Raw genomic sequence first — 19,030 nt, forward strand, 5'->3', positions numbered from 1 at the left:
CATCGAGGACCCATTGAAAATGCTATAAAAAAAAGCAAAGGACATACCTCGTGCTCAAACACTGACGTACAAACCACGTCAACGATCGACCAGAGTGCCACTGGTCACAACCTATCACCCTAGGTTACCACCACTAAGGGCTATAATTCAGAAACATATGCCCATCCTACAGACCCTGTCTCTTATACACATCTAGATGTGTATAAGAGACAGGGTTCATTCGGCGCTTTAGTGATAATCCGTGCAACACCACAGATTCCGTTGTTCTAATTAACTGTCAGCTTTCCGAAAGAGAAACCAAACATCATTCCCAGGGACTCAAATTCAATCCTAAAAAATGCAGTTCGACCCACAACAACTATTTTTTCGACGGCAACACCACGATTAACACATTCAATATAAAAGTACCTGGATTCCACCTCAGAATCGTTGCTCAGTTTTAGAAACTTTCATTCAGGCTATTGAAAAGGACGTGAAAACTTCGCTCCTAGTCCAGATTGCCTCGACAATCTCACAAAAAATGACAGGCAGGCCATTGCCAATTTGCGTCAGCGTGATGAAAATGTCGTTATGGGCATTAAACTCCATAAAGAGGAGTCCTTAGGAAAACTAAACGATCCTCTTCACTATCGTAAACTCACAGAGAGAGGTCCACTCCAAAAATTTCTAAGTAAAAATTCTGTATTAAAGATGGTTAAAGGGTTCCATCGGTCCCAAAATTGGACCCTGTCTTATCCAGGTCGATCCGGTGTAGCACGACTTTGAGTTCCGTGCTAATTTTAGTATTTCGTGGTCTGGATTATCAGAGTCTATGGGACACAAATTTGCTACATTTTCTTCTGGGGTAAACAATTATTATAATAATTGTTTACCCCAAAAGAAAGTGTTGAAAATTATAAAAAAAATTATATGTCTATGTATTCATTAAAAAAATAAAGTAACTAAATTTACACCATCGAGCATGTACTTCATGTATGTTCAACTTAACTTCAGAGATTATTAATCATCAAGCATAAACAATCAGTAAAAAGTATGTAAAAGCTAATTTACGTTGAAAAAAATCACAAGTCACTTTATCAGCGGTATAAGATGAACATTGTATTGACTGGCAGTTCGTTGGTGGAGTTATTCGAAGCCTTCGATTGGGAAACCTTGTCTCTGCGCTCAACTGTTAATTCGCCAACATGTCCTGTAACGCTATTCATTGTTTTTACCTTAAATTTGCCTGTAGTGTATATGTAAACATACAGCTTCCTTAGCAAATGCTTAATATCAATTCAGGGGTTTTGTATTGAAAATCCTAGGTTCCCTGGCGCGAAGTTTGCTTTTGCAATCAAAATGAAGTTCATTGCTTAAGCCAAATTCGAAACCCCATTTGCATTTGCATATAAATGTATACGAATTGACTGCATTTGACTTTAGTTGATAGCGCAGGCGACGAGGGAAACAGAACGCCCTGATGTGATGTACTGTATTAAAATTGAATTGCATAGAGCATTGTTGGTGACATTAATAATATTATTTTCAAACATTTCATAAACTATAGATCAGAGAATGAAATATACTTTTTACCTTTAAGTGCTAAATTGATGTTAATATACGCATACGGGTACATGTGTTATTGATTTTGAATCCCCGATGTTTTCCAAATCTGTCAGTTTACATCTCAAATTTGTCAGGACCAACTCAATCTAATGTTGTTTTTTAAATTTTCCTCCCCTATGGGAATTTGCTGAGGAGCTTCTTATTAGTCTCACGATGCAAACCCTGACTGGCGAACAGGCGGTAACAAAGACAATCTTCGCACTGCTGTTACAGCTGTGATAAGAATTATGTCAGCGTTGCAGTCTTTGTGGACCCGATTTGAAGCATTAGAATGACTAAAAAACATTCAAAATCGTATTTTGTTCTGCTTATTTTCAAGGTTTTTGTTCCAAATACAAGTTCACCCCATTAATAACAATCGGTCGTTGTTTCAAACAAAGGAAACATTTATTCACTGTACTATAAGTGTCATAAAATTAAAATGGAACTTGATTTATCGATGGTACCCGAATTTTCGTGACACCGGCACCAGGACGTTTCTACCCACTATCCACAAAGCATGCCATCCTGGCAGACCCATCATTTCAGGCAACGGTACTGCTACAGAAAAGTTTCTCAATATGTGGATGATTTTTTAAGACAATATGTTTTTGCTCTTCCCTCGTACATTCAGGATTCCACGGACTTTATCCGAAAAATTAACTAATTTTCAAATAACCTATTAATACTGTACTGGCTACATTTGATGTTTTGTCATTATATACTTTTTTGTTTATTAAGAAGGTGTTAATGCGTGTATTACAAATTACAGACAAAGTTGTGGCAAAACCCCATCTAAATCTGTTCTACGTGAACTAATTTTACTGAATATGACCAATAATAATTTTGTTTTCGGTGACGGTCATTATCTCCAAATGCATGGCACGGCGATGGGTACAAAAGTGGCTCCATTTTTTGCAAGTTTACTTTGGACAATTTGAGGCCAACTTCTTGCCCCTATAGCCCAAGCAACCACAATTTTGTGCATTTAAACTGGTGCACTTAAAACAGATCTATTGCGTATACCTATGGATAAATATATGTATCTACTCCCCAGAAACTGCCATCCCGCACTGTACCAAAAACGTTCTGTACAGCCATGCATTGCGCATCATGAGACGCATTGTTCTTAGGATTTAAATTTTTAGAATCGCACAGAAGAACTATTTGGACATCTCCGGAATAGAAATTATCACACTAGCTGATTCATCTGCTAAATAATTTATTTGTATATTTAAAGCATTACTGCAAGACATTTTCAAGTTCATCTCTATTATATCATGATTTATTTATAAAAAAAATAACTCTTCAGAGATCTCGTCTATTCGTGAAATGCTTATATAAAGAGGGCGTACCATATTGAGTTCTGTTATTTGCCATGCAGTTAGGACTAGTGTTGTTTAACGAAACATACGCGTGAGTGTAAAGGACTAGATGCTTTAATCGGATTTGAATTCCAAACAGAGCCTCAATTGTCTAGTTTATTATGGCGTCTACATAAACAGCAGAAGGTCCCGTGCACCTATTTTTTTTACACTAACAGATTCCTCTTCTTTAACAAGAAAATTTCGAATAAACGTCCCCTCAATAACCCAATCAATCCTGGGACTGTGGATGTTGGCATGATTTGAGGTGTGGGGTGGAATCACATTCTCCTTTAGTCAATATCAAAGTGAGGATATTTATCTTTGACAGAATGATGAGAGCTCCCTGGACAGACGTATTTCCAACTTTCTTCTTCTTTCATTTGTCTATAGCCCAGTCCTACTACTCCTTTTCCGACAATTTGCACCTTTAACACATTCTCATCTAAGTTTTCAAGAAAACCGGCAATGATCATGCCGTCCTGCTATTCTCAATCGACCGATGGCGAACAAGCTAACCACCACCACTAATTTCATCTGCTATTCTGCTGTTATGTAATACTGCACTCACAACATTCTTGTCGAGACAAGCCATGCTCTCTGGACGATTATCTTTTCCGCCGCAGCACCATTCGTAATTTGCGGTTTTCCTGATGTCCTTATTTAATCGTTTTTCATTCAAAATGTGCCTCTTGGATTTAATAAGTTCTCATAAGAACCCCTCGATTTTCATCTATTTCCATAAGCGCCCCTTCAATTTTCACTCTGTTTTTATAAGCGCCCCGTTCGAATAAGCGCCCCTCAAAAAATGCAAAAAATATTTTAAGAGCCCGGGCGATTATTCGCGCGTGTACGGTACTGCAAGACAGTTTAAATAGTTTATTTCTGTTATATCATGATCTCGAATAAGAGAATCGTATATTGTAAAGTTCTTTATTTCTTTCGCTTCCTTAATGTTCACGATATTCGCAATAAAATGATGATAGTGAAAATTTATGGCGCTCGAAAGGCGTGAAAATCTGGATGATGAGTTTTGTCTTTAAAGGCAAGGCTATAGGCCTAGCCTAGCTACTATAAAACTGATTTTCCTTCAGTAAAATTTCGTAAAAACGAACTTACTTTTTGTGTATTATTTTTCAATTATTCAATCAAATGTTTAAAAGTTAAATACAGTACCGGTATTATATAAAACATTAATGTCGTATTCTTATTCTGAAAATGTTTAGCTATCTTGCCAGGCTAGTATATAATGGCTTCTTTGTTACAAGGCTTATCCTGACGCTCGTGTGTCAGGACATGGACATTATCGATTTGGAAAAAAAAAACTTGGTCAAGCTAGCTTCTACAGGCAGACTGGAGTAGCTGAAGAAGACCTAGGCCTACATATTAAGGTAGCCAGCCTACCTTAATATGTAGGAGATTGCTAAAAAAATTCGGGGAAACACCACCAAAATCGGGAGCTCTAGCTATAATATAGGTTAAAAAACATAATGGTAGATTTTTGCATCATGTTAAAAAAAGACTGGAAATCGTAAAATTCGAGAAAATAAATGGACGCGAAATTTTTTCAAATTGTAAAATCTTGAAAATATAGGGCCGCAAAAATAAATGGATGTAGAGTATATAAAGTTATTTTAATTCGTAGAGAAAGATACAGATAAAAAAGAAAAACTTAGCCTCCACCGGGATTCGAACCAGGGACCTGTCGCATACATGCGAACATCAACTATTTTAGCACTAAAGCATTGTAGTAATTCGAGCGCCAGGTAGAATTTCAGTTCCTTTCAATCTTTCAACGTGTCTGAAAGTACTTTTTGTAAAGTAACGTAAGGATAAAGATTTTCTTTATCCTCTCGATTTATGTCGCTGCAATTGGCATTGTGGTTTATTGCATTAACTCTAAATATGACCAGATATCCTATTCACGTACTATGCTTCAATACGGAATGCTTCAATTTTTGTCTGGATATATAGTCTATGTCCTAAAACTCCCTACTCTCTCATATATAAACCATATAATCCATCATCCATAAGGTTTAACCTGTGCAAAGGAAAAATATTTTATTTTAATCCCTCACTTAGCATGCAGACATACCAAATGTCTTCCCCATGAAATGTTGCAACTTATGTTTATCACTTTGATCCTTTTCATTGCTTATCAAACCATAATCAGACCCCACTAATTATTATTTTTGAAACACCGCTCTTCCTTTCTGCGCATGCTCAGATTATCTCAATCAAGTGTATTTTCATGTTTCAGTAGGCAATTTTATTCAATTAAATTCAATTAAATTTTATTAAAAATGAAAATATATCATTTTGATACTACAATGGTAAATATTAAAATTACATATACATTAAAAAGTAATTTATACGTGAACTGTCGTGACATAAAGAGAAAAAAAAGTGGTCCAAAAAAAAAAAAAAAAAAAAAAAAAAAAAAATATAAAAAAAAAAAAGAAGAAAAATGATATATTTAGATAGATGACTATTATAAGACTTAATTTAGTCTTTGAATTTAATAATGTTCTTAGATTGAGTAAAATCAGAGTAAGGTCATTTTATAATCGACTCTAAAAAATAAACAACTGATGAATTTTGTGTTGGGTTTCCTTTAAAACAATTTTGAAAAATAGCTTTACAAAATATGCCTTAAAAACATGTTTACCTACCTTAACAAACTCAAATAAAAACTTTTGCTTCTTTGAAATATATAAATATAAAACTAAAAATTAGTTTTTGTCACTTATGATACGGTAAATAATAAATTACAAATATAGCATTGTACAGATCTAATTTAAAAAATAGAAGATAAAAAAAGCAAAAAAATTAAAATTCTGAAAAATAATTGCAAAAAAAATAGGATTACACGATAGTAAACAGAGCAAATGGGATTTTAGATGTCTCAACATATACTTAAGAGAAAATTGACTCTAAAGATAAACAGCCAATACATTTTGTATTGGTCTTCTTATCAAATCTGAAAAATGGCTTTACAAAATGTGCCTCAAAAGCATGATTACCTTAGGTACGGTAACTCAACTCAGAACTTTTGCTACTATGAAATATAAGTATTGAACTTACTGAAAAAATCTGAATCCCACATTTTGTCAAAATATCACTTCAGACATATTTCTTGAATGTATCAAATTAACCTAGCGTACCACAAGACTTATTTTGACACGGCAGCTCACATGTAAAGCATTCATATTCAGATAAAAAAAAATTACATAAATTACATTGCACGGATCTAAAAACTGATTATATGAAAATAGAAGAGACAAAAAAAAAATGGGAAATTGAAGTTCAGAAAAATAATTACAAAAAAGAAAAAAGAATTGCACAAGATATATATTAACATTCAAATTTAGAATAATATATTACAAATATAGCATTGCACAGATCTAAAAAATTAATATATAAAAATAGAAGAGACAAAAAAAAACATTAACATTTTAAATATAATTGGAAAAAAAAATTGCATAATCGTAAACAAAGCAAAGGGGATTACACAAAATAAAGTGAAAGTAAAAAGTGGACCATTATCGAAAGGAAAACAGGACATAACAATGTTTTTAAAAAGCAAATAAACAGTTCAAAAAGTAATGAGTGAGCCATAGAAAAGCAAATGTCGCATACCAAAACGTCATAAAGTTGTTGTTAAAATCTAGCATGCGAAGGATATTTTACCATTCAGGAAACACACCAAAATTTAGAATAAAATTCTTGTATCGGTTATTTTTGACCAATGGTAATTCATATTGTCTTTTCGTACGGAGGTTATAAGGCTTAGTGGACAGTATTAGGCAGTGATTTAGGAGATGGTTTGCGTGTTTCACTTGGTAAAATATCCAATGCAAAGGTTAACTCTTCTCTCTTCTAGTTTTGTAAAATTGGCCAGATTTATTAGAGCTTTATTGGCTTCATTTGTACGATGAATGGTAATAAATAATGTTAAGAGAGCGCTTGTTTTTTTTTTCTTTTTTTAGTGGCGCTGTTGGTGCAGGCTGGTCAGAGCCATATATAAAAAGAGTTGCGACATTCCGCTCCTCGGTTTGCGAAAGTCACGTGGTACACACCGTCCATTTGTGTCCAAATCTTCCAGATGAACACATACAAAGTATATGAGTTAGGTATATTACATAGTATTTTCACATGTTTGATTGCGTTTATGATGTTATTACTTAATTAATAACTATTTAATATCAAAAGCGTGATTAGAATTTATCTTTAGAATTCGAATACTTGCGCGTGTCACGCCCACTTGATAATTGAAGGCGAATTACATGTAATTACATAGAAATTATAATTAGAACGCGAATCGCGTTGGACACATAACGCGGATCGCGTTGGACACGGAGTGGTTTCTAAATTCCCAATGACGCAACTCTTTCAGCTCTGAGGCTGGTGGATTTTAATTTCCATTTCTTGTTTTTGCAGATCTTTATCCATTTTATAGTTTTTGGGCTATTTATCAACAAGTATTCGCCTTTTTTACAGTTTTGGTGTCATTTTAGTCGAATTTCTGGTGTTTGTGCAGGGTTTGGATAGGGTTTGCACTGTGTTTTGGGGGGTTTGCGGGGTTTAGCAATTTTTTTATACAAAAAATGGCATTTTACCCCAAAAATAGGTTGTGAAGAACATAAAATTATGATTTTTTTTTATTGAGATACCAAATTGAGTCCTATACTTATGTGATTCAATCATTATCACAGAGTTTGGATGGGGTTTGCACTGTGTTTTTGGAGGTTTGCGGGGTTTAGCAATGTTTTATACAAAAAAAAAAAGGCATTTTTACCCAAAAAGTAGGTTGTTACGAATGGAACATTAATTTTTTTTAATTATATACCGAGTGAGTCCTATACTACATGATTCAATCACTATCACAGGGTTTGGATGGGGTTTGTACTGTGTTTTGGGGGGTTTGCGGGGTTTAGCAATTTATTTTATACAAAAAATGGCCTTTTTACCCCAAAAATAGGTTGTGAAGAACATAAAATTAAAATTATTTTTTATTGGCCTACCAAGTTGAGTCTTATACTATGTGATTCAATCATTATCACAGGGTTTGGATGAGGTTTGCAGTGTTTTCTTTTTAAGTTTGCGGGGTTTGCAGGGTATGCGGGTTTTGCGGGGTTTAGCAATACCCGCCTGAATTTTGCACTGTCCAAATTTAGTAGCAATAAACAATATAGTCCTTGTTTCTGGTGATTTCAACCTGCCAGAATGGAATTGGAAAACCAAGTCTTATCCAAATCAACACATCAAGTTTAATGACATCTTAGATGATAATGGTCTCACTCAGCTCATTGCAGTGAGGTATCCAGGGGGGAGCCGTGGGATCCGCCCCACCCTATTTTCTTGAGCCAATTCAAATTCTTTCCTGGGATCACTCAAAATGAATACTTCTAAAACATATAAGTATTAGTAATAATAATGATAACAATAATAATAATAATAATAATAATGACGATGATGATGATGATGACGATAGTAATAATTGATAATTTAAAATGTGAAGAAAAAATCCCTGATAAAAAAGATCGTGAGAATTTTTCTGGTGCTTCATTTTGTCTAATGGTGATGTGATGATGATGAATTTTACTAAAAGTGTTATTTCTGGGCATCTAGAGGTATATTTCCTCAAATTTTCTGACCTCAGCACCAACCATGGTGGGTCTGAGGTGGGTGTCAACTCGCAAAATTTCTTCAACAATGAGGCGAACAAATAGAGTTTTAACATATTTACGCCTGATTGTAAATTCCTTGCTAGGTCAACATCATCTTGGAGAGTACTAGAGCACATTCTTTCACTTAAAGTAGTGTCATCCATAAGTTTAACTGATGGGTTATTGAATTAAAGTTATGGATAATAAATAATACTACCCTCAACCGTGTACCTTAGGCTGAACCTCCATTAGGTGAAAGCCAATCTGTTAAAATATGTCAAAATTTAACCCGTCGGAGACCAAATTAATTATTATTAATTTTTTATTTAATTTCGAGCCATAAGAGTTCACTAATTAATGATTAAGCTACTTTGGCAACAGTGGTGGTTAGAGATATGGGGCGTAGATCAGTTTGAATACATTTTGGTGGTGACACCTTGGGCATAGGGATTGCATCTGCACACTTCCAAGCCTGCTGGGGAACAAGACCTTCCCGCAGGCTGGAATTAATGACAGAACAAAGAGGTCTAGCTAACAATGAGGAATTCTCTTTCAGGATCCAATTTGGAATCTGATCTGGCTTTGATGCTCTGTTACATTTAACACTTCTTTCGCAGTTGTTTAACCTGGTTTACTTTGTTCCCATGTTTTTATACACTTCTCATTTCTGTGTTTCAAACGCTGGTTGGCGATGAGCATTCAAAGATTTAAAGCGACTTGTTATCCAAGGTTTGTCTAGCTTAGTTTTAATTTCTCAATGAACATAGACCACTGATCATTACAATGCTCAGTACGGTACAGGAGTTGCCAGTCCGTGTCGGAGAGATAAAAGAGATATATTTTTGCTCCTTCATCAACCTTACGCATGTCAGTTGTTGTTAAAAATGTTTCCTTATCGAACTTTCATCTTGGACGACAAACTACAACGTTGTTGTCAGATAGACGTAATGGTGCAATTGCTATTGGCTTGGAGTAAAAATCAGTCATAAATAATATGTAAATGAGCCCTAGGGTAGAAGAAGAATCATATCTGGTAAATATTTTCATTATTTGTTTTTTAGAAGGTATTGCTTGAAGGGGTAGTCTTTTATGGGGTTAAAATCTCCCTAACAACGATTTTAATATCAGGATGTTTAGCCTTGATTGATGAACATTGAACAATATGCGAGCACATTTTCCTGTCGGTATCGTTACTGTTATGCAGATGGTAAATTAGACCGATTGATATATTAGACACTGTTCTAGGTAGTCGTTTAGGTTTTACGGTGGCCCATACAGATTCAATTCCTTCACATATAAGTTCACTACTTATACTAAATGGGATGTTGGATCTAATATATAACTAATATATAGGATGATACCTCCGCCCCCATCATTCACAGGTATGTCGGCTCGTAACAGTGTATAACCATCTAAAATAACGATGTTATACAGAATTCCTGTGTAAAGGTGAGTTTCTGTAACGGCAATAATGTCCGGAAAAAGGTCGATGGATCGCGTTGACAATTCGTCAATTTTAATTCTGAGAGACCTGGCATAATCGTCATAAGCAGGGTGGGTAGATTCCAGTTGCAACTGACGACAATGAGATTCTAATACCTAACACCTCTGCTCTGCTGATTACGTAGACAAGTTTTTTTGGTGTTACTGAGTGGTTGGGGGTGGGGGGAATTGAAAGATAGCCTTAATTTTTCTAGGTTTATTTCTTCCTTCTCTCCATCCTCGGGGTTTATTGGATTGAATTCCTAATTTATTTATTATGAATAAGAGGCTTGTATTTCTTCCCATAACTCAGATGGAGCAATTTTTTTCTATCGTAATGGTGAATAAGGTTGGTATTGACCTCTGCTGCTGACCTGGGCCTACCAGGGTTGCCCCGGTGGTTTCAATCAGTCATGGTGAATTCCTCTCTACAGGAAATAAACTACCACATTAGATTGTTGCAAATCGATTCCAAAGCTCTAGTTATTTTTAATAACTTCTGATCCTTGCACACCATTACATTAGGAAGTGTTCCATACAGGAGCAGGTACTTAGCGTTGTGTACAATTCTCCTTAGGTCAGCCTAGTACTATGCACAGGTACAGACCGGAAGTGAGATTCGTTCGTAGAGAGACGATTGACAACGAGGTTCTTGCTTCCTAGCGTATGCAGTAGAATTTGGCTCTTAAAAAAAATATATATATAACGACTTCAAAACATGGCACTAACAAGAAAAGAAGAAATCACCAACAATTAAAACGTAAAATTGATTTCAATGGTTACAATTTAAGGGAAACTATAGCACTTTTCTCTTCTTTTATACCTCTTTTTACGTAAATTAGTTGGTTTTCTTTTGTTTAAAACTAAAATGCTTACGGTTAAAATGAAATTTGTGGGATAATTGCCTACAGTGAAGATGCTTTTTTACTATAGTGAGTTGCAAGTCTTCATTCTCGATGAAATAAAATGTTGTAATTTTTAAAATTGTTGTTGTCTTATTTATTCATTTTAGGTTTATGGAGTGTGCTTATTTGACTCATATACCTTCGACGATAGCAGACAACACAATTGCTGTCTCTTATACACATCTAGATGTGTATAAGAGACAGGTGTCGGAGAGATCTCTTATACACATCTAGATGTGTATAAGAGACAGCTATTATGTCATTGTATGCTATTGTTTCATTTTCGTATGTGAGAGTTGCATAATTTTTAGTCTATAATAATAATAATACAATCCTGTTAGTATGTGTGTTTGTAAAACAGAACATAGGGCTTTTCCTCATTGTTATAATGTGAAGTGATGCTGAAATTACAAAACAAAATAAAAACTCATTTTACAAAAACCTAAAATATACACACAAAACAGACATGAAATCATAAATAAGAAATATTATGAAGAAACATGAGCATCAACTCGACGCCAGGAAAAAAGCCATGTCTGCTACTGATAAAATATAGAATGAGTTCTTTCCTTGGACATATTCTGAAGAAGATCCAAGTGACGAACAGAAAGACCATGTGCAAAAACATAGGGAAAGAGGATAGAAGAAAACCAAAAACAACGGGTTTTTCTGCTAACACAAAAAAAAAACCCCAATGAAAATATAAAAATAATACGACATGAGTGAGACACGAACTATAGCTGCAATGGTAATAGCGATGGTGATATGGGGACTCGAAATCACTGAGCGCTATATGAGCTGCCACTCACTACGTATATATAAGTGCATTTTTAGTTCACTTACCATAAAAAGTACCGCAGTGAATAATATTTATGCATTTTATGGTAATATTACGTTTAACCTAGCTGCAGTTGGTTTTTAAAAAAACTTTATAAAACGCAACTTGCGTTCAAATAATTAATTTGATTACCAATTTATTAATGTTCTTGGTCCTCATACTAACACCAACGGATCATCACCAAAATTTAATCCTTTTGTCATTAGGTCATCATGACAAATTATTATGTAAAGTTTTATTTCAATCTATTGCTAAGTTTTTTTCTTCAATTATGGGATGATCCTCAAATTCACACTCGAATCTTGATAGCCACAACAATTCAACAAAAGGCTTCTTTGTAAGTTGGTTAGACTTTTTGAACAGTTTCATTTAAACCAGTTGATTGTTTTTGGTATATCTGGTCTGGGACGTTTCCATTTAAATGGTACTCATGTCCAACCCTACTCCAGATCGTCACAAATATACACTGTTTAATGCCTAGGCCCCTGGATGTCTCCCAGTGGTAGTTGCTAGGTTCCCGGAAATTTTCATTTCAAATATAGCGAAAATGTTGCACATGGTCTACTGTTTGGAAACATTTTGTAAAGATCAAAGCATAAAAAGTTACTATGACTAAGATGCAGGTCAAGATAAAATCCTTGCAAAAAATGAGGAAAACATGTAGAGCTAGACTTACTATGTCTGTTTGAGCAACAAAACATAGGGCTTTTCCCCATTGCTTTAATAAGAAATTAATTTGAATTTGCAACAAAAAGGAAAGTCATTAAAAGATATAAAGTAAAAAAAAAACACGGAAAATCAATTTAATTTCAATGAAGTAAAAAACAAATGGTTCAGTTTATTGTTCAGGCCAGTTACATTCCAACACATTATATTTAGTGTTTTACTTCGGATTTTCGTCTCTATCGTTACATCAGGACCTTGACCTCTTTCCTATACTTTAATTATTTTATCCTCCTCAATACTGTATGTATACACATTATGACCTATAAGTAGTTTATCGTACCTGATTTTGAATCTCTGTCCGTTACTAATCGCTTCATCAATTTTTGATTGCAGTTTCCTCCTTATTGTTCTCACTCTATATACGTGTAATCCTCTCCGATACTAATCTTTCCTTTCCTCTGTTCATTCGTTCTGGGATGTTTTCCTTTATATGGTCCTCATATTCACCCCTTACGCCGGATCATCACAAAAATTCAGTCATTTCTTTACTAGACCTTTACATACTATTATAGAAAGTTACATTTACACTAATTGAAAACTTTTTATAGTTTACGTCTGGAATCTCAAAAAAATTAAATGACCCTCCAATGTACACCCCTGACTGATTCGTCGCCAACACATATGCTATCTTTCTTGTAACTTGGTTAAAATTTCCCGAAAGTTTCATTCAGATCAGTTGATCCGTTTTCGAAATAAGTATGTGGTCTAGGACGTTTTCCTTTCAGTGGTCCTTAGATCTACACACCCTACTCCGGATCGTCACACGATTTAATCATCTTTTTACAAGACCTTTACAAAGTATTATAGAATGTTTCATTTAAGACCCATTGGTTTTTTTTAAAGAGATATTTAGGTCTGGGTTCTCAAAAATTGAAAAGGCCCTCAAATTTTCACCCTTCACTGGATCGTCACTTGATTAAACTTTCCCGTAATTTTCATTCACAAATCAACTGACCGGTTTTTGAAATATCCGGTGTTGACTGTTCGACCTTCAATCACTTTAGTTGGTCCTCACACGCACACCCCAACATAGATTGACACTAATTATTAGGAGGCAAAGTACGGCAAATTTCTAAGCATCAAAAGTGACCAAAGAGATGGCTAAAACAAAAATAAATACAAAAAGATTGGAACAATATATGCAATTAAAAAAAAATCAGAACAAAAACAATGGCTTTTCAAAGTACTGCTGTGAAAAGCCAATAAAAAAAAATAGATACAATAACAATACAATTGTTTACTGCTAGAAAAAGCCAACTAGAGCAGACTCTGAGAGTGTACCTCCACCCACATCATAATTCTCCTCTGTATAAAATGCACACGCCTCTTTTCCTTTCGAAGAACGTAATAAAAAGAAAATCTCAAACTCCACCGGCATTCAAACCACAGTGGGGCTGAGATGGGTAGACTTTCTATCTGTAAAATTATTCGTGATCCCACTATATTACGAATTCCTGGATCTGTCAGTGATAATAGTCAAGTAGTAAAAAATAATAAGAGCATCAAATATTGGAGATTTTATCGAAGTACTGGGGTGATGTGAGCTGGTGTTTTAAATAACCCACCCCTCCCCTACTCACACATTTAAAAATATCTTTTTTCTATCTTGGTTAATTGTTCCAGTAAGTTTCATTCAGATCGGATCAGTTTTTAAGATCTAGTGTAGATGTTTTCCATGGTCGTAGCATCCACACCCATTCCGTTTTACTACAACAAAAACAAAAATCTTTTATTGAATGTCAGAAATCATTTGTGAAAATCTGACGCATGTAACCTTAAACTGTAGGCAGGAGGCTGCGACTGATAATGGTGATGATGATGATGATGATGATAATGATGATTATGATGATGGTGATAATAACATTGATGATGGTGATGGGTGTGGCAGTTGTGATGATTAGGATGATGATAATGATGATAATAATAATAATGGTAAACTTATATAACTTAATATTATGGATGATGATTATGTTATTGATAATTATGATAATGTCAATGACAAGAATGTTGGTAAACACGGTAGAGATGTTGATAATATAACAACTTCCTGATAAAGATTTAAAAAAATGAGTTAAAACAAAATTTTTTAGAATAAAATTTTGCTGATTATCCTGTTTCTATTTTTCATACTGTTAGGGTACAATAGCTCTCTCGTACGTGTATCACAATATAAATTATACTAATGTATTTTTACTTTAGGATGTGTATGACTAATAAAACAGAAATAACATTTGATATTGTCTATGATAAACGTATTAAGAATATGTTTGGAATGAGCTGCAGTACAACAACATGTGAGCCCTGTGCTCTCGGATTTTACGGACTACTATCAGGAGCAGGCTGTAACCCTTGCCCACCAGGTATTCATTTATTTATTTAGGTTATTCATTGATAAATAGCAGCGCATGCTAAATTTCATGTTTATTTGAAAAAAAATGTTTGCTTTCCTTTAATTTTAATTTTAAAGTTTTTTTTATTTTTTATTTTTTTATTTATGTATTTTTCTACAATGTACAATCAATTGAATTGAATCATTTCATACAATGGTGCAAACTGGGAGAAAACGGTGGGACCAAAAAGTGTCATTTAAATAGTGGTGTCCCATGAGTACGATGTATCCTTGTTTAGAAGACTCTAACCAAAAACGTGAAATTGTCCTTTTAAATGTTTTGGTACACAGCATTTTACATAGATTGCCACGATAACATAGATTCTATACTTTTAATTCAATAGACCTAACACGACATAAAAATGAAATAAATTTGTAGTTCTTAATTTTTAATACAAATTTCATAATTATTATCAATATTATGATTATTGTTATAGTGAATCGACTTTACAATTTCAATCAATTATAATTATTTTTAAGTTCGGTTTTCTGATTAAATAACTCCAAAATGTAACAAAAAGGGTAAGGATTGTATAATATTTATGCTGTTCTTGTAGATATTATTATTTCTACTAGAATTATTGTCATAATCAATATTTTACATTGTACGTTATCAAAGTCTATTTCATCACAAACCATGTGCGTAAATTTATTTGCAGGTGGTTTCTATCAGAACCAGCGTGGATATGTCGACAGCGGTAATTATACAACCGACTGTAAACGGTGCCCGATTGGAACATTTTCTCCTCATCTTGGAGCTGCCTCGATTTTTAATTGTCGGTCATGCCCTACTGGAACAGATACAGATGCAAGGGCCGCTCTTGATGCGTGTCCATGCTTAGAGAACTTTCATCGCACTTACCGTTACGGTGCGTGTCAACCGTGTCCAAATGGTGTCGATTGCACAGGTGGTTACCAGAAACTGAGCAAGGGCTACTGGTGGTTGTGGAATTTTACAGGTTATACTGGTACAGATTATCCTGGTAGTTTCGACGAGTACAGACAGTTTGTCTACAACCTTACTGACCCTCAGTTTATGCTTTCTACACCTAACAGTTTAAACGATACAGAATATAAAGGATTTCTCCCCGCAGTGCATCCGTGTCCGCGAAGTGAGAGTTGTCTTGGTGAAGATATTGAAGCAAGCTGCTTGAAGGGTTATTCTTCTTGGTTGTGTGCCGAGTGCAGTGCCAACTATTATGAATTATTTGACAAATGTCACAAATGTCAAGATAAGCAAATCATAATTACTGTAATGGTTTTTGGACTATTGGGATTCATAGGTGTTGCTTACGGAGTGTGGAGACTAGATAAACGAACACGAAACGACTATTTTGTGATTCACTTAAAAATCGCCATCAATTTTTACCAGGTTTTAGGTATACTATCTGCAGTTAATGACATTCATTGGCCAGAATCATTTCAATCTGTTGGAAAAAGTATCCAGTATCTCGATATTGTACGGTATATCAATGTTCTCAGCCCGAGGTGTTTATTTCCGGGTGTTTGGAATGCTTACACATATTTGTATATTGCCATCGCAACACCATTCTTTATCATTGTGTCGACATCTATCATTTTCGTCATCTGGCACATCTACAGGAAGTACAAGTATCCCCACTCAGTATATCACTTAACAGACAACTTTTTGTCGGTTACATTGATGCTGCTGTATTTGACCTACGCCAATACTTGCTCAAGCATCATGGCAGTTGGACCGTGGTCTGTCCGTAGGTTTGATGTCACTGCGAACGGTGAACTTAGAATACAAGTGCTAACTTCTGACTACTCCATCGACCTTCAAGAAGACGGTGGTTTAACGTATGAGATCAACAAGAATATTGCTTATGGGTCATTGGTGTATGTGATTGGTTTTCCTCTTGCTATCATCCTGGTATTGTATCGCAGATACAAACGTCATGAAGTAGCAGGTCGCAACGACGAACGACCAGGAACCATGGGAATAAGGTTCTTCTGCAAGCAATACAGCAACAAGTTTTGGTACTGGGAAGTAATTGATATGTACAATAAAGCTATACTCGCTCTCATCGCCAACCTCAAAGACGACCAAGCCTCAAACATGACATATTCCCTCTTTATTACCGTCATCCTCATAGCACTGCATCTGTATCTTGAACCAATAAAGGCTAAATCAGATCAGAGGTTTCAGTTGTTGACGCTTGTCTTCATTATCGTCAACTTATCTGTTGGTGCAATTGTTGACATCGGAGAGACCGTGTACACTGTAGACGAGACCATACATGTTCTTCATGACATTACACCATTTATTCTACTGCTGCTCAACTTCTCCATTGTGTTTGTTGTTTTTGGTAAGAATTCTATTTTATATTTCCTGTTCAAAATCGTTGTATTCGGTTCTTTAAAACTAAAAGATGCAACTAGGAATATTTTGATAATAAAATCAACGTTTATTATCTTTTTATATAATTACAGTTGACCTACTGAAAAAAATCAAGGAAAGTTTACAGAAAAACGTGGAAGACAACCACGATGACGGGAATGGTTTTTTTGCGTTATTGCAAGATGAGTAAGCGATAACCCAACTATTCACAAAAAAAAACTTGGCCCTAATAATATAATCATTGAAGTAGATAATTCAATTATGTATGTATAAAAACATTATGGTTTAATTGTTTTGATCTTTGTTTTTTTAAAGAATATTTTGAAATAAAATTGTGCCTTTCCTATATATTTAGAACATAAAATGTCTGCCTCTTGAACAGCAATATCCTATTGAAGAAAACTGATTTCATCATTAATAGCCGATACTTATTGTTTAGTGAAAAATGTGCATTATTATAATTGTATATACCGCATTTTGAGACACAAATGATTAATACAAATTTTTGTGGATCACTTAGCTTATATTTTTTTTAATTTCTACTGTATTATGTTAAATTTCCGTAAAATTGTGGTAAATGTGAATTTAGTGACTGAAACCTGCTTAATTCAGTCGGCTAATTGATGACTGCCGGGGCGGATGCAGGGAGATTGCCGACGGTGTAATCGCACCCCCTAAATTGTAGTAATAAAAATAGTTATTTTATTGCATTGTTTAGAGTAGGCCCTATTATGCAGCATCGAAGTATTTATTATACGTGACCTTAAAGATAAAGAAAATAACCTCTCCATTTTTATATCTTTTGACGATATTGTATTAATAATTTGTGTAAGGCTAATTAGGATAAGCGTTTGATTTAACTGTGTTATATTGTAAAATTAATTAACAAGGATTAAATCTGTTTTACTATTGGTGTTTACTTGTTTACCAGGTAATGATGGACATACACTAGTGTTTAGTTTTCTTTGTAATGGATCAGGTATTATGTCTTGAAAATTGGTAGTAAATTTTTTACTAAAAAACGTAAATTTTTATTAAACATAAAGAATAACTATAATATAGATACAAATTTTCTTTATGTACCTGTTCATTTATTTTGTATTAAGGTATTAATGTACTTCTTCAAGTCAATAGTACATTTTGGTTCTGTTTTACATGCTGTATATTGTATAAGATATTTTCCGGTTCAGCTGATTATTGATAACGAGTCAAGAAGAAGCAAAGTTCTATACAAATGTTAACATGCGTCTACTGTCCCTTGGGGTGGGCGGCAAAGTATAAACACTGTTGTCATCTATCAGTTAAAGTAAATCCGGTTGAACTTTTAAGAGTAATAATCTGGTGTAGGAATGACATATTACGTGAGTCATTAGCTAAAGATAAAAATAAAAAGCAAGTTTCCAGTACAACTGTTCCGATTAAACAATTTATGCAGTGTGTGATTTGGTGGGAATGCTTGATCTAAGCCTCATGGAAAGTTTTCCCAACAATAGTGGCAACACTCATGCTGTACGGTGGGTTATGGAGGTATTATTGAGAAAAAGGATCACTCAGCAACAGATCCCTTTTGACACGACAAACCAATGTGGACCCCGCCTTTGGATCGCACGCGGGCGTATTACCCTATAATTCACATTTTTTCGTTAGTAACAACTTGGCAACGACATGCGTTTATACGCTTCAGCAGCAGTTGTGCAATAAAGCGTTTGGT

At 34.6% G+C, this 19,030-nt stretch overlaps 1 protein-coding gene across 2 annotated transcripts in view; it reads left to right on the plus strand.

Moving 5' to 3' along the window:
* The window catches only part of LOC117108256, a 32,834-nt gene extending 13,804 nt beyond the window's left edge, over positions 1–19,030 (plus strand). Inside the window, exons 1-5 of one of the 2 annotated variants that reach the window (XM_033250341.1) lie at positions 9,541–9,650; positions 11,112–11,171; positions 14,768–14,928; positions 15,617–17,287; positions 17,412–19,030. In XM_033250341.1, coding sequence (XP_033106232.1) covers positions 11,116–11,171; positions 14,768–14,928; positions 15,617–17,287; positions 17,412–17,509 — 1,986 coding nt within the window. In that variant the 5' untranslated portion in view covers positions 9,541–9,650; positions 11,112–11,115 and the 3' untranslated portion in view covers positions 17,510–19,030. Of the gene's footprint in view, positions 1–9,540; positions 9,651–11,111; positions 11,172–14,767; positions 14,929–15,616; positions 17,288–17,411 lie in introns of those variants that run through there. The other variant, XM_033250266.1, reaches the window with a different exon arrangement.

The sequence above is a fragment of the Anneissia japonica genome, unplaced genomic scaffold (assembly GCF_011630105.1).
Source record: "Anneissia japonica isolate Jap-2015-1 unplaced genomic scaffold, ASM1163010v1 scaffold2214_len273412_cov153, whole genome shotgun sequence".
Lineage (NCBI taxonomy): Eukaryota > Metazoa > Echinodermata > Crinoidea > Comatulida > Comatulidae > Anneissia > Anneissia japonica.